Source organism: Syzygium oleosum, unplaced genomic scaffold (genome assembly GCF_021117445.2).
Source record: "Syzygium oleosum isolate NSW1041296 unplaced genomic scaffold, Sole_v2.1 Sole_v2.48, whole genome shotgun sequence".
Taxonomy (NCBI): Eukaryota; Viridiplantae; Streptophyta; class Magnoliopsida; order Myrtales; family Myrtaceae; genus Syzygium; species Syzygium oleosum.
The window spans coordinates 258351-275495 of NW_026607532.1; the positions used below are offsets into that span (position 1 = coordinate 258351).

The 17145-nt window shown below is 41.5% G+C and overlaps 1 protein-coding gene across 2 annotated transcripts; it reads right to left on the minus strand.

Annotated features, from left to right (window-relative positions):
- Positions 1 to 819: 819 nt before the first annotated feature.
- On the minus strand, positions 820 to 3392 carry LOC115681444 (zinc finger protein 4-like). Of its 2 annotated transcripts, XM_030605397.2 has the most exons (3): positions 2957 to 3392; positions 2728 to 2802; positions 820 to 1961 (listed from the first exon to the last, which is right to left on the minus strand). In XM_030605397.2, exon 3 carries the CDS (start codon positions 1838 to 1840, stop codon positions 1043 to 1045), a length of 798 nt encoding a protein of 265 aa, XP_030461257.1. In that variant the 5' UTR covers positions 1841 to 1961; positions 2728 to 2802; positions 2957 to 3392; the 3' UTR covers positions 820 to 1042. The 2 variants fall into 2 exon arrangements, with proteins under 2 accessions (XP_030461257.1, XP_056162923.1); XM_056306948.1 differs by lacking the exon at positions 2728 to 2802 and having other exon boundaries at positions 2957 to 3391.
- Positions 3393 to 17145: the final 13753 nt, after the last annotated feature.

Here is a 17145-nt window from a genome sequence, read left to right on the forward strand (position 1 = left end):
AGTCTGCGCAGGGATGGTACAGTGCTCATGTCCAGAGGTTTGGAGACAGAAGCAGTACGGCATCATCACGGTTTAGGTGGGTAAAAATGAATTTGGTTCCAACGTGACTGATAAGGTGGAGCTCTTTTTGGATGTGACGGACGAACGTGAATGGACCGGACCGGGCATGCGTTTGTCCTAACAAAGTCGCTGCTCGTGATCGATGTCCTGACAAATGAACACACTAAAACTCACCTAGGACCGATGTCGCGTCATTTTACTAAGCAGACCCTGGACATGGAAGGAATAAACCACTAAGCTCCCAAAACTAAGAAAGGGAGCTGGCGGGTGATCAGTGCGAGAGCTTACTGTCGACCAAGTCGGAGAAAGGGAGAGAGATTTTCAGAGAAACAGAGCAAAGTCAGTCGCTAGGAGTGTGTTTTTGGTTCGAAGACATGCCGGTCTTACAGAAAGTCCAGCTTGAGCCATGTAGTCTGAGGTTCCGATTTCCATATTCACAAGGATTCTCTCGCACCTTATGCAGAAAATCCTCCCGGTTGAGGTTAGAGCTACCCTTTTCCTTGTTTATGCAGATACAGATTGCTTCTGAACTTTCTTGGGATCGCCTTGCTCGATCATTTTAGAGCCACGGTGCAGAGCCAACGATCTACTTATGCTACAGTGAATCTCCAAAATGCAAATCCAAATGGGAATAAAAATGTGGAATCCCGGAATTCTCAATCCCGTGCGCGCCTGGATTAAACTTCTGTGGACTGCTCAAATTGATGCTTCAAGGATAGTTAAAGGATAAATGCAGAAAAAGGGTATTTGAGCAGAGAGTAAAGCAACAAGCATCACAAGCAATCGGAGCATGATTTGCAGTACATCAAGCAGGAGAGTTACAATTTCAACCCTAGAAAAACTACAACTTTGGAGACTTGGTACTGGGGTGAGCACTTAAAAGGAAAGGAACTTGAAAGAACAATTGGGAATGTACCAAAAGAAAGCAGAAGTGCAATGTTGGGTTAAGCAGACATGAGATTTAACTGAAGATTAACCTCTTTTAGAGTTTCAGTGTCAAGTCGGGTGCTGAATGGCCTGCATCAGATGGTGGATTCACCCCGACAAAGCTTATGCTAGAACCTCCAGTTAGAACAAAACTCGGTTGAGGAGTGTGTGCTTGTGCCGCCTGACGAAAGCTGCCAGGCCACAACAGCTCAACATCGTCATCTTCTATGAAGATCGGGACACCCAGAAAGCCATCTCCGAATCTCGGACCGCTGCTCAGATCATTTGGTCTTGTCGGTTGCAACATGCCTTGGTCCACCTGGTGCGCCAAGGAATGTGCTTTGATCCCCAGATCCCTGAAAGTGGGAGACCCGTGCAAAGGCAAAGACGCCAAGCTGGAATATCTCTGTGAAGAAAACATGCCCATCCTCATGGCCCGCTTTGCCAGGGTCCTCTCTCTTTTGTGCGCGTTCTGATGGCCGCCGAGTGCCTGTGAACTGAAAAACTTCCTTTGACAGTAATTGCAAGAAAAGACTCTCGGAGTGGTTGGTCCTGAAGCTGCTGGATGAGATTCAGGCTCATTGCTACATTCACTGGTGCTCGAGAAGGCGACTCCTACCGAATCCCTCCCGCTGGACTCATCATTGCTGCAACCGAGGCTTAAGTCTAGGAATACAGTTTCGGAACCTGATCCGAAAGCTGAAGGGCTGATGAGGTGGGAAGAGTTAGCGAGGCTGTCATTGGAGGGACCCATGGAGGGCTCTTGATTGGATAGATTGGAGGCGACTTGGCTGCTAATATCAGAGTCATTTTCCGAGACGGCCTCCACTTCCAGATCAATGGTTGGTTTCATTACTGAGCTGTAACTTTAAGGCCAATGACAATGTGGTGCTAAAGTTTTAGTTGAGTAAGAGTAACAGCATGCTGAGCCAGTTGTACCGATACCAAGAAAAGAGGACGGTTCTACTTTTCACCTGGTTAATTCAAAACATCACGTAAGAGACAGCTTATGGTGATTCGATCGACAGACTTTATGTCTATGATTACTGGATAGAGGATAATACAGTGGCAAAACAAAAGCAAAAAGCACATAGTAACAAAGCAAGCAGCTCATTTCTCATTGTTCTTTACGCTTAGCAAAACTTACCGTGACTTAGAGAAGGAAAATGGAGTTTATTTCAGGCTTAAACTATTCCCGATCCCATGCTTCGAGTCTAATAATTTTTTTGCTTGTCTTTATATTGAAAGCTCCCATATCATAAAGATCTAGCATCAGCTCTCTAGTTTAAGCGAAGACCAATGACTATGGCCTGACCTTATGAATGAAAGGGACATGGGAGCTCATTTACAGGTTACAAACCACATGAAAAAGTAAGAAATTGCCAGGAACCATTATTCTTAAGGACCAAAGCCCCATCAAAGACGGTACGGAAACACAGATGCTTACCAACGCTACCGTCTACATTGATAATTAATTATCATATTTAACTTGTCATCTGTGAAATACTATTCTTTGGACAATCTCAGCCACTAGACAAACTGCTAATCTCAACGGGCTTGTGACTGCTCTTAGCCACTAGAATTTCATTGGACAGAGAACCACATCTGCTGAAGGTCTCAACAATTCACTAGCAAAACATGGCAAAAGGTAAAGGGTCTTAACAATTCCTTTACTTGACTTCTTGATCTTGAAGAAGGGTAAGGATCGGATAAAGCATAATCAAGTATAGAAGTAATCACCATGTGAAAAACCAACAATCCGACAGTCAAGATTGAAGGAGGAGGAGGAGGAGGAGGAGGGAGCTCTGCAGGCGACTGCAATCCAGTCGAAGTAACATAGCCTTTTAGAACACAAAAACAAAATTGAAGTACCCAACAGGCCAACCTAAGTCACTCTCTTCATTTGCAATCACAAACAGATAAAGCATGGCAAACAGATATCATAGGGAGAGAGAGAGAGAGAGCATACACCATGCGAGGCACAAAATCAGATGGAATTCGACAGCTTCTGGGTTGCTAATTCTCGGTCGTACATTTGCTGGTGATCAAAGGAAAGGGACGGACTGTCGTGCGGGGAGTGCCTTAAATTCTTGAGACAGAGATTGTGAAGAGTGAAGAGGTTGGAGCAGAGGGCAGAGAGTTGCAGATTTGCAGAGACATCGAAAAGGGAAAAACTGATGTGGAAATGGTTCGAGTGGTGTGGTTGATGACTGATGTATAATTATGGGAAAAGCAGAGGTAACAAGGCAGAGAGTGGTGGGTGGGGAGAGACAGTGGTGGGGACATCAGTGAGAGTCAGAGCAAAAAAAAAGTTGCCTGTGCATTTCATACAACGAAAAAGCAGCATATGCATTTGCTTTTTCGGGCTTGGTCTTGTCTACTGCACCCTGCGTATTCTCCTAAAATCCTCCTAAGAACACAGATTAAATACACGCTATAATGGCCATGAATGGTGTACGTTAACCGAGCACTTGAACAGTCACGAGACCCTACTCATGTAGCCGAATGAATAGGGTTACTGTGTTACTGTTATGCTGATTTGAGGCCTATCTTTCCACGACCAACAATTGCTAACCCACGCACAGGTGCAGCCACGAGACCCTTTTAACTGGAACTGAAACAGTAGATTCAAGTCAGATGGACATCTACGGGGAAAACTAACGAAGACTGCTGTTTGTTTCAAGTCAAGTCAAAGGCCCCGCAAAAGTGTCCTCTCGCCCTTTTTCCCCTGCTCTTCAAAGGGTTCGTCTCGCTAGAATTTCACCGCGTAATGGAGTCTGCCGGCTCTGCTCTATGTTTTACTTAAAAGTCACCTTAGCCTTTGTTGGTTTCAACTTCCATTAGTTGCAGTCTTTCGGCCCCCATTACTCCCCTCCGATCAAATCGGCGCCACTAGACAGTCGGTATAGCAGACGTGCTAAAGGCACAACCCAAGGTTTAGATTCCAAACCTTCGCCCACGAAGCAAATTTTCAAATCAGACGGAAGAGAGATTGGTGCATCAAATTATAGATAACTGGTACTCCCCTTCTCTCTAGTTGACCCTTAATGAAACAAAGCGTATGAGAAGCCTGGTCGGCGCATCGGTGACTTTCTTCGAGCTCATGCAAGAGAAACCAAAAGCCTTTCTACGGCCACACAAGTTATCCCAAGGCTCTGCTTTCATGTCCTAATCTCATTTGGTAAAGACAGTGGGAAAATTAACATGACACATTCAAGTCACATTCATTGCCAGCGTACCTTGTCCGTTTGGCTGTTGGCATCAACCCAACAACAAGATCTATACTCAACCATTGTTGCAGTAAATGTCCTGGAAACTTAAGGTGCCTTCTTTGTACCCATCCTAGGTCTGATTCAAGAAGTCTTAGTTGGTTCTCCTTGCTGCCAAAGGACAAAGGCCTTTAAAGGAGCCGTACCTTCTGATGCGGATCTGTCCGATTAGTGTTCCCTCTTTGTTTGATACCCATCAATTCTTGCATCCTTTCCTTTCTATTCGTCTCCCCTGGTTAAATTTAACTCATGCCAGATGATGACAGTGGAATGATTTGACACTACTCTCAACATGCTGTTCTTGTTACCTTTGCCATCATTCATGCATAGGTTGAAAAAATCCCAAATGATGAATCATATCTTAAAAGCAGGCCGGTCATCAAGCATTGCACCTGGGAAAAAAGCGAGATTGTGCGCCAAAGCGAGAACCAATACTAGCGTGCTCTTGACATTCATTTAGTTAAGCAAAAGCGACAAACGAACAAACAAAAGCAACATTGAGAATCTGATAGTTGAAAAATGTTTGTGGTGACTTCAGTCTCAATCATCAACCTTTTTGAAAGACGCGTTGTGGTATCAAAAGTAACCGATTTTGCCTCCTAACATATCAAGCAAATTCATAAAGTATAATAGTGCCATACTAGGTCTAATTTATCCAGTGAACTAAACCAAACAGGCCTGGACCGACCAATTCAAGGCCGGGTCTAGGGAGAACCTATTCAGTTTTCGCCTCCGCTCACCTAGGGCCGGCACAGGATCAATTCGTTTCCCGATTCCAAAGCGGGTTCCACCCAAGACCTGGTTCAAGGATTGAACCGATTCAAAATCAGTTTTCAAATCTCTTTTAGAAAAAGCAAAAAAGAAAAAAAAAAGAAAAAACTTGCGCACCCATCAAGATTCAAGTCATGATCTCCGACACGAAGAAATAACAACTTAACTACTTACCAACAAATATTTTTGTAGCGAAATGATGCGACTTTTATGTTATATTACAAGAGTGTGACTTTTTTTTCTTACGGAAAACATAAAAAGGGCAAATTCCAAGTTCAAATGTCATAGGGTTCGCTCCCGATTTTTAGGGTTAGAGAACCGACTCACCAAGGAACCAATCACCTCTACAGAGAATTACTTAAGGAAACAATAAATAAATAAATAACTTGTAAAATGAACCTATGTCTGCAATAATAATTCTCATCCAATTATTTTGTCCACATTGTCTCAACTCACTGAGTCACTGTCCTGATGTGGTCCTAAATCCGGAACGGCTGCTTGGCGTGGAGAAGAGCTCGGCATCTTCTCCATACGATAAAAGTGCTCATCTTCATCCCCACGATCGAATGATCGATCCGGAGCGTTGAGGACGAAAAGGCATGAACTTTTTAAGTTGAGAAAGAAAGTCTCTCTATCTGTTTGATTTCTTTCTTCCTTCCTTTTTGCAAAAAGAGCCATCAGTTTGATTCGGAAAAAATTACCCGATTAGTCATAAACTTAATATACGGATGTCAATTCAATTCTAAACTTTTCAGTTTTACCAATTAAGTATTAAACCTCTGCGCGAAAGTTGCTAATGTGACGGTCCAATCATCATCGGGCGTCCTACGATGTATATGTCCACATCAGCAATTTCCGGCGAAAATTCGGAATGACTGACTATATTATAATTTCGCGAAAAAAGTATAAGACTAAATTAGCAAAAGTTTAGAAGTGAATTGACATATGCACAATAGGTTTAGGACTGATTGGACCATTTCCCCATTTGATTTCCTTACCGGAATCAGTTTACTTACCTATAGTTTTTATAGGATAATTACTAATCATCTCCACTTGGAAAGTAATTTACCATTGGCCGTGACTTCTTGCCTTCTTGGGAATTAATTCGCCCTTTCTGATATATTATGCTTAGCTAGACTTTTGGACATTTGATGCATTTATCTTAATGAGAGGAGACTCTCTTTGTCCATATGACATTTCATGACAATATGCAATCGTTTATTTCATGACTAATCCATGCCTCTCCAAATAAGGAAAATAATTCGAGAAAACAAATGCAATAATCGGAAGATAACTAGAAAATACGTTATCGGCGGATTATAATTTTTTGCCACAGCTAAATGCACTTTGCTATAATTAAATTTTTGTCATGTTAAATGCTGTCGCGACCTCTCCGCGAATTTAGGTGTCAACAAATGTGATATTTAATTTCGAATATAAGATTAAAAAAATGCAACAAACGGGCAAGCAAACTAGTATTATCATCCGACCACAAAAAAAAACTAGTATTATCAAAGTTAGACTTTGGGAGTTAGGATATTCAAGTCATGACCTTCCCCTCTTCTTGTTCTTACGCTTCTCGATCGCCAATTTGACATGCGCACAAGGTGAGAAGCGGTGATCAACACTAGACATATCAAAATGGTCATAAACCCATTTATTAACCTATATGATGGGCTAAGTTATTTTATGGATAAGTTATACTCAGTAAATAGGTCATAAATAGATTTAACTATAATATGGGTGTTAAATGGGTCATAAATGGGTTTACAATTTACTTAGATCGAACCAATTAATCTCAATGACTCTCTTTTCATTCCCTCTCGTCATTACTTGATCTCGCACTTAGTCACTCAACTCTTTCATCTCAATTTGGGTATAAGTTTTTGTAAATTGGGTTGAATATGGAAGTATTTTGGCAATATCGATCGGGTTGAGTATGAGTTGGGTAAGTGTTGGGTTGAGTGTGGGTCTGGATTTGCATTGTATAAAAATGGGTCAAAACAGGCTAAATAGGTCATCCGACCCAACCCATCTATTTGACCGGTATAATCATCACCGGTGACCCTTCTGAGCGTTGTCATAAGAGCCCCACACTCGCTACGAAGCATTCTTACCGAGACATAATTATTCTGCACCATCCATGGCAAACAATGGATCCAAGGTTGGCAGGTCTGTTGACGTAATCCCATTAAGATGCTAACGAAAAAGGTAATCCTTCCACGCGATGCACATCACAAGTGGGCAAAGCGTCACAAGCCATTCAAAGGTCCGTTTCCGATCCAAAACGAACTCACGACCTCGGGAAAGAGACAAATAACCTTCTTACCCATCGGGCATGGTTAAAAATTTCGTGCTTGACCATAAATTTTCCCTTCTAACTCAATAAACATTGTCATCCCAAGCCCTTGGATTCGCAACCCATTTTAAGGAATCTGTTGGATTTTTCGTGCCTTTGCGTCCTTCGAGGGGGCCCTTAAACAAACACCGATGGGGACTAATAACGTACGATGTGTAGGGCTTGGCGGAACCCAAAGTACTCTTTTTTCTTGTCCATATCCACATGAGATGCACGAACCAATAAGGTCATTATAAATTAGCCCATAAAAGAATGATTATTCTTCCAGCTTTAATCTCAAGAAAATCTTGGAAAGCGATGCAAATTGTACGTAAAAGCGCCATGGGCGATCCGACTTCATGTGTCGGCACATAAGACTTGTCTAAAAATAGCTTTTGAATTTGTACCCACGATAAAGGGGAAACCACCCATCTAATCTCTCCTCCACTTTGCACAAAAGTGAGAGAATATCTACATCGCACATGAATTGTTGCGAAAACACATGTCGCAAAAGAATCGTATCAGGTGAGGGCCTCGTGAATATTTTGTTAAGTAATCGAGTACGGAAATATTAGAGCGACCCTGTAAAAAGTATGCGATTGGTATCTTGAAAATTGGAACCTTTATTTTGTAATGTAATTATTAAGTGTGCTAAAAGCATTCGTTAACGAAATCTATTCTAAAAATAAGTATGATAAGATTAGTCATGCAAAGAAAAAGAAAATAACGATAGCCAAAACAATGAGGAAGCTCCGTTGTGCGAACATAATGACCTTTATTATTATGTCATTCTTTGTTCTTTATGATGTTATAGCTAAGCTAAAATCTCGACCATACATTATTTTTCAAATTTCGAACTACGCTCAACGGTCAAGAGAATTTTCGTATGATGCTGAACTTGTAAATCTCTTGTTCGAGTTTACAACAATTGAAATGAAAAATAAATTTATGAGAATATTTACTTGAAATGGAGCGAGAGGCACGGGAGCGCTATAGCGTCATGTGAAACGAGATGGGGGGCAAGGCAAGCCGCCCGATATAGAGTGCGGGCCGAGGATGGGACGCGCGTTACTTAAATTTTATAAATCCATGCGTATACGTGCGCGCCCGTGTAGAAATCCACCGATAGATGATTATTTGTAAAATGAAAATGAGATCTAACAAAGGAAAAAACCAATATTCCCTCCTCTTTCCTCTGTCTCTCCAACTCATATCATGCCCTTTCTTCTTTTTTTTTATATGAAGTTTGTTCTCGTTTAAATAAAACTTAACCAAAAGTACTAGGGATTAATAAGTGGGAGGGAATCACAGGTTTCGCACGACAACCTTGTCTTCTGTCTCTCTGACTCCATCACACACCCTTCGGATCCACGTGAAGGAAAAAAAAAAAGAGAAGGGAAGGTGGGGGGGAGGGGGAGGAGAAAGAGAAAAAAACTCACAAGAGTGATCCCGAAAACAAAGGCAAAACACCAACACCTTTTGCTCCAGTCTCGGCAATCTCCGACAGCTTCACGTTTCGCGCCGCTCGGGAAAACGCTTCCCGAGAGCGCCGTTGCTAAGCATCTCCGGACCTATCGAGGAACTGACCTTTTGCGACACTCATGGTCCCCTCCTCCCCCCACCCCCCACTCCCACTCCGAAAGGGCATCGTCTTCGTCACCCAGCACTACCGCATCTCTAGATATTACTGGCTGGTTAAGTTTAAACAAACCCCGTGATTATCTATAAACGACTTACTTTAGTCATTGTCAGGTTGTCATTATAGAGCTCCTTCGTTATTATAATTTACGTGATTCATCATCTTCCACCACCAACTTTTTTAGATAGTGGCTCGGGTTTGTTTATTCCTCTCGTGCCTCCACTGGTTTTTGCTTTGGTTTTGGTTTAATTAGTAAATAAAACCATATGTGGCACGTAGGAGGGGTGGAGGGAGATGATGGTGCGTAGAGCAGGAGCCTCCCCACCTTATGGGGGGAGTGCGGGAGATTCCAAAGCTCGTTGAAGCATATCCCATCAATCAAAGCTGCTGAATAGTGATTTTATAATGTTGTTTTTCTTCTCTTTGTAATAGTTGCATGACTTCGGGTCCACAGCAAGACCTTAAACTGCTTCATTTAGGGTCTCGTCCGAATCTCGGAATCTCGTAGATGTAAAGCAATCAGAGGATATTTCCTCCTCCTATAAAAGACAAAGATACAAGGAAAAATGGGGATGCGAGGCGTGCCGATCCTGACACGTTAAGACAATGTATGCATCCGTGAAGACCATCACTTCTCGTCGAAGTGGACAGGTTGCGGAGACCCTTGTGAAGAGGTTTACTTCCCCTCTCTTTGGTGATTTTTCTCTTGTAATAGTTGCATGACTTTCAACTCCATGCTTGATTGTGTACAGTCGCATTGTCTTCAGAAGTTCAAACAGCAAGTGCCATGATTCACCCCCTGGTGAAGTTAATACAAGGCCAGTGTCGTGGGGTTCCCTAACATGGTTTTTTTTTTTTTTTAAACTTGTATCTTCTCAACTTGACACTTGCGGACAATAGCTGGCGACCCCACCATGCAAGATTTTGAGAACGAATCATAATACTACTATATCGCCGAAAATAACACATGTGATCTCTAGAATTCTAAGTTTTCAAAGCTTATTTCATGATATGTAAGATTTGAGGCGCAACCCTATTAAGTTTTCACTTTTGTGCCACCACGTTCGCGGGTCTTACTATCTATCACTAATCCGAGACGTGATTCCTGGAGATGACCTTATTTTGTTAATGGTATCCTTCGGCTACTTTTAGGGTTGTCTGTATCTGTTTATCATATAAGAAATGTAATTCGTATTAGAGTCAAATGATAATCACAGCGAATTCTACACAAGAATGAAATTTAGGGATTAAAATTGCAGCTTCCAAAGATCAAGAACTAAACTGGAAAATGGTCAAATTTCAGGGACCACGCACGCATGTGATTTTTCCAATTATTTCACGATGGGAAAGTTTTCAGACTATCATTACCCCAATTCCATAAAAAGGAAAGTCTTCATTTAGATCAATGCCCACAAATCAAATAACTTTTAACTGAAGTTTTGCACTATTAAGGGTTCGTTTGGTTTAACTTTGCAAATGAGCCTTGGGGGAATGCAAATATCGTTAGTTAAAGTTCCTTGCCGAAATGCAAATGGCGTATGGTAAAAAATCTTTTGTGAATTTTACTTTGGCCCAAGTAGTGTTTGGCAAATTTTTTTTTTTTGCAAAGGCTTTGTAATTTTTTTTTTTATTAAAAAAAAACTTATCTTAATCCCCGCCGGAGCCGCGAAGGCCCTCCGGCACCGAGAGCTAGATCCGACGGCCCGCGGCGGAGCCACCCGGGAGGCAAGGGGACCCGCACCCCCGTGAGCTAGATCTGCCGCCCCGTGCCAAGCCGCCCGCCCCTCGAGCTTGACCCCCGAACAAGCTAGATGCACCGGCACGCAAAACTGGCCACCGTGAGGCTCCGGGCTGACTCCCCGGCCCAGGCCAGATGCCCCCCCCCAAGGTCAAGCAACCCCAGTGCAACGAAACTAAGCCCCGGCCACCCCGCCCACCCGGGCCCCCGCCGCCGCCCCCCCCCCCACGGCCGGGGCGCCCCCCCCCCCAGGCCAACAAAAAACAAAAAAAAAAAAAAAAAAAAAAAAAAAAAAAAAAAAAAAAAAAAAAAAAAAAAAAAAAAAAAAAAAAAAAAAAAAAAAAAAAAAAATAAAAAAAAAAAAAAAAAAAAAAAAAAGAAAAAAAAAAGGGAAAAAAAAATTTGAAATATAGGTCAACCATATACGCTGACCAAGGATAGATAACCAATGTCGCTTTTATCCAAGTCGCATGATTTCTATGTTAGGAATCACGAGTACATGAAAATGAAGTAGACCTTCAATAGATGGCAGCAATTTGCAGAAAAGAGATTTGTTAATTGGAGTTTGCTAAATATTGGGAATATTTCATTCGTTTGACGAGTCTATTCATTATCGGCCGATCCAGTAATTACTGATGAGGGTTTTCGTTCTCGCAAGGATGTTGACTAGATAGCGCCTAGATACGAAGTCCATCCAAAAAGTCCCTTCCACTCATTGGATATGCATTTCGTAATGGAAAATAGAAGATCAAGGACTCCTCAATGCCTCAACGATCAATTTGCTTCCCTTTCGTAGTCTGTGGCATTGAAAGAGAAGACGGAATACAAGACATGAGTTGCTTACACTGATGCAAAACACAAAGATAGAACATCCAAATTAGGGATGAGCAAAGTTTCAGGGTAGTGAAACCGAAGAATCGGACAGGTGCAAACTTGTTCGCTTCCAAGTTCCGAGATATGTAGGATAAGTTCTTAGTTCCAAAAATTAGAAAAATCTGTTTCGACGAATAAGTTCCACGTTCTAGATAAAACCTGAAACCTGTAACCTGGAAAAAGTTTTTGTGTTTTTCTTAATCCATGTCTTTGCGCGATCCTGTGATATTTATGGTATTCGATGATTAGTGTATCTTGAACCACTAGTCTAAGCTTTCATTTTATGACTAAGACTTTTACCTTGTTAATGTATCATATTCTTCATATGTTTAAATATAAATTGTGGTCAGTGGATTGTAGTAGCAAGTGGTGGTCATCAAAGGTGATGATTCACTCCAATCGTTCAATTAATAATACAAGTGAAACCTGGGTAGATCTTGGAACCTGAAACAGAGTAGGTTCTAGGGTATGCATGGTAGGTTCTAGGTTCTAAAAAATGAGGAACTTATTCGAACGAGTAAGTTCCAGGTTTTAAGTGGAATCTGTATGGAACCTGAAACCGAACAGAAGACCTACCTTTACCTCTTGTACACATCTTCATGTTTATATGCTACCACGAATTGTCAGACAAAGACCACTTTCCATTACGTTACATAATCGAGTAAAATAATCCATAACAGTGCGTGTACACACTTACCGTTTGATTCCTCAGTATGATCACCGCCATGCTGCCGAAGCCCTGCGAGAACATGATATTCTGCCTCAAGTCCTTCCACGTCCCTCCTTGGACAGTCAATTTCGCCATTACTAGGCCACGCACGATCACGGGCTCCTCTCTTCCCGACCGGCTCCACGAATCGGAAGCGCCTTCCACAGAGAGCACAGACCGGTGGCCCGGAACTCGGGCCGACGGGGCATCTTTGGAGCTTGTGGAGAGCGGAGGAGCTGGAGGTGAACTTGACAATCGTGCCGACGGCGGCGTAAGTAAGGGGTCAGGCCGAGGACAGTGGCCCCGTCGAATGAGAGGGCGAAGTGGTAGAGGAGAGAGACTATGGCTGCTCGTGCGAGGACATGGTGCGGGTTTTGGGTGTGGTGTTTTTTGGCGGGAAATCAAAAGAGATTTGGAAAATTAGAGGAAATATCATATTCTAAATATCTTTAGAAGATACCTAGATATCACTAACATCACATGTGAGCGGAGCGTGGTGGTGGCGAGTGCGATCGGAGTTAAGGCGGTGGCGGGTGTGGGCGGAGGGAGCGGCTCGCGGCGGTGCGGAAAAAAAAGATAGAAAATATCTGACTCTCGATGATGACGGTATATTCTGAGAGACTGAAACTGATAATGGGGCTGATGGGCCGATCCTGGGCCCGATGATCAGGTTGGGCCAGGCCCAATTTTGGACAATCATAGCTTAGAAGAGCTGATTGACATTCAGGTGTGTGTTCTTTTTGGTCAAATCCGGAGCAAAAGGGCCCGTTTTCGAATTTTGTTCAAACTCATTTGTAATTTTAGGAAATTGATGGAAAGATTCAAGGTGAATTTGAAGGCTAATATCTATGTCAAATTAGGTTAAAAAAAGTCCATTCTCAAGCTCTAAAGGTCGAAAGAAGAAGTCAGGAACTGAAAGTAAGAGATACGTACGACTTAAAAAACACCTTGTGCTCGGGAGAGTCTAGTGCAAACTTCTCGATGTATTGATAGAAATTGAGCTCTACTCAGTTAAGTTATTGTTAATAATACTATAGTAATGGAATTTATAATGACGTTACATGTATTATAGCCATATAAACAAGGGGGTATTATTGGTCGTGGGAATTTTCCTCCAACCGGAGAAACTATAACAGACTGATTTGTAGGTTATTTTATCAAAAGTGTTCATGTTCCGGAGTTTCTCCTTTCTAAAGAAATCTAAAGGGTAATTTATGAATTGTAGGATAACTTTTGCATTTATAAATAAGGTTAATATCGCGAAAAACCCCAAACTAGTATACATGTGACAAATTTACTATTCGTTGGTTTTTGTTAAATTTTACTATCAAATTATTGAGTTGGATGACTCGTAGAGTTAAGGGATGTACCAATTTGGGGATTTACTCTCCGTTTGTCACAGGAGTACCAATTTGTGATTTTTTGTGGTATTAATCCAATTTAACGGAAACTAATGAATGGTAAATTTATCACAAATATACCAAATATACCAGCTTAGGGTTTTTTATGGTAAAAAAATTAGTTTTGGGTAAGTTTATCGCGGATGTACCTGTTTAGAGTTTTCTGTGATTAAAAGATTAATTCGGAGTAAATTAGCCACAAGTGTACCGGTTTGAGATTTTTCGTGGTATTGATCCTTATATTTACGAATGTAAATGTAATCTAGCTACGGTGAAACTAATTTTACCAACACAAAATACAACTTAATCTTAAAAATTTAAAAGATGTCTGGGCATGTTCGTGTGCTGTGTGCACCCTACCCTAGCAGATCAACTGGGCACGCCCGTCAAGGAGAACAGATATACTTTGCACAGTGAGAAAATACCATTTGCATTGATTAATCATGAAGCGATGAATAGAATCGATCATGACGTAGAGATTATACGAGAATGTGTGCCACGCGGGTGCCGCGATTTTCTTAATTTGCGACATACCAATGCTTGTTCTTGCGTACCGACACCGTTGTTATTTGAATAAATTGATCTCCTCATTCTAACAATCTAGAGATCAAACAGAAGAAGCTGTGGGTACTTGATTATATAAATTAAGCGAGCTAGATGACTCAAATGCAGAGACTTGTTAGCTCGAAACCCCAAATATTGAATAAATTAGGAACACGAGGGAGTTCTTTTCAAACCCGTTTGAATGATAAAAGGGGCATTTGAAGAAAGTATAGGCCGATAGACTATTTCTAGAAGAGAGGTTGAATTCAACGGTACCACTACTTGCAAATGTTTTAAGTAATAAGGGTGAGATCGGGCAACCGGCATTAGCGACCTTATAACAGCTCCGCACCGGTGGCAGAATGTTCGGTTTAAGACGTGATTGCTATTCATTTTGAACGAGCCCGTTGCGGCCGCACAAAATACTTTCGATTTGATTTCAAAATTTGTAGAGACATTAGACAAATGTACCACCTCATTTGTAGCGAAAAGAAAATGGGGTTAATACCACGAAAAACTCTAAAAAGAAAATTTAAATCATGGTACACTTGTGACAAATTTATCTCAAATTAATTTTTGGCCACAACCCCAAACCTGGTACACCTATGACAATTTTACCCTCCGTCAGTTTCCGTTAAATTTTATCGTCAAATTTCCGAGTTGGATGACAGGTGAAAGTTAACGGGTTTACCATTTTGTGATTTTTAGTGATATAAATTCAATTTAACGGAAGGTAAATCTATTATAGGTGTACCAGTTTGAAGTTTTTTTGTGGTCAAAAAATTAGTTTGGAATAAATCTGTTATAAGTGTACCAGGTTGGGGTAAATTTGTTATAGGTATACCAGTTTGGAGTTTTTTGTAGTGTTAATCCATAGAAAAAATGCCCGGATATTGTCTGGGTCCGATGCGATATCTGATCGTGATACTAGATATTTCTCGTGAATGCTTAATAGCTTTATTCTTCAAACTTTTTCCTAATTAAATTAAAGTGACCCGCAAATTGCGTGTCTATTTGAACAATGGAAAAGAATTTTTCCGTAGACCCTTCTTGCTTTTCCCTTCTTTATGACCAATTTACGGGAGAAATAAATATATATATATATATATATATATATATATATATATTGTTTGAACAGAGGAAAAATATTGACTTATGTTCCTCGTTAAGTTTGTAATCACAACTTGATTAATGCAAGTTGGCTCTTCGTGAACAATTTCTCACGAACCATCGTTTTATATGTATGGTCAATACGTTTGAATAGGGATTAATTCGTTGCTAAGTAACTTTAGCAAGAATCTTCTGATTAGAATTTTCACAGCATCCATATTCCTCGTTCACTCGTCAACACAAACATTTTTTTCCCTCGAGAAGAGCTTTCACGGGGATACCATTTAAATGAGATACATGAAATCGGTTTTACATACACCGCGATCAAACAAATCGATTCTTTTCTTCTTCATTTTTTTTTGGTGAGAAAATTGCTTTCTGTTTAATGTTTGGATTTAGGAACTGTTGACTTGGTTAGCCACCTGCAAGCAAAACAGGCTTCCTTCTACATGGATTTTTGACGTGTCAAACCCCAACTTCTGTGAAGCTAACACAAATTCGTGGATTGCTGCTGCTTCCCAGGTACTTGCCAGCAGGATCAGACATGGGTCCAGTTGGAAACACGGTTTGACAAGAGTTGCAACACAAGTCCTACACGGTTGGAAAGCGCCAAGATTTTCAGTTTCTCACCACATTTTCACTTCTTTCGAGTCTCCAATATCTAGGACCGCGCACTTTCCTTCGCCTTCGAATTGGTAAATTACGAAAATAGACATCGCCCGTATTCATTACCAATTAATGATTCGATTGTTTGAAGGAGAACTGTTTCCGAGAAATTGTTTTTTGACTTTTTTCGAAATTTGGATGAATGAAAACTAATCAATCTAGGGCAAACGTTTTCTATCGACTGAAACCAACAAGCTTAGATAGGGGAAAGACGGCCTCCTCATCTAGCAAAAAAGAAATCGATTTCCCTGAAACACCAACTAAACAAATGAAAACTAGCAATTTTCCTTGAAAATGAATTCCATGAAAGATATTTTCGTCCTCGGTAAAACAAACGCACCCTAAACTTACATTCGAATGATGTTCATATTCGAAATTCACTAATCGAAAGTCTAATCAAATGACGTTCGGTAATCATCACCTAAACTTGTATCACGAAACTAAATCAATCACTTACCATGCGTCCACCGTTCAATCACCTAATAAGAGACATGCCTTGGATCCTTGGTGTGGTTATACAAGGTACCTCACCAAAGCAGAAGAAAATCGAAGTCTCCGATTGGAGTCGCCCTACCTGTTCATATATATACACTTGACGAGCTGACAGAACTTTTTTTCTTATTTTAACGTACCAGTGCCCACATATCCAATCTTTCTTATCGGGAGATAGTTTTTTTTTTACTTATCCCAAAGGATACCCCCGAATTTTTAACATCACGGCGTTCAGATGAAGAAGCTTAAGGACTTATTACTCAGTTCCGTCCTCATACTCACGTTACGAAACTAAATCATTCTCCAGCCATTCGTCCACTGTTCATAACCTAAATCTCCCCTATCCCCCCTCAAAAAACAATTTACGGTCACGTGTTGCAATTTCGCAAATTCCGAAAGCGATGATTCCAGGCCGGTCAAATCAAGCACATCCCCCCACGTGGACGACGAGCCCCCTTCGGCGGACCGGGTCAGGTCAGACGACCCCCCGCCCGCGCGCGAATTCCACCGGAGCCCCGAGCTGGCAGGCGGGGCCCACGCCCCGAAGCCGTTCTCGGTCTAACCCCGGCACAGCTCAGCACTAAACAATTTCACCGCCTACTTGACCCGC

Excerpts from the sequence above, each read along its gene's own strand:
- LOC115681444 (XM_030605397.2), bottom strand. The coding sequence starts at position 1,840 with ATGAAACCAACCATTGATCTGGAAGTGGAGGCCGTCTCGGAAAATGAC.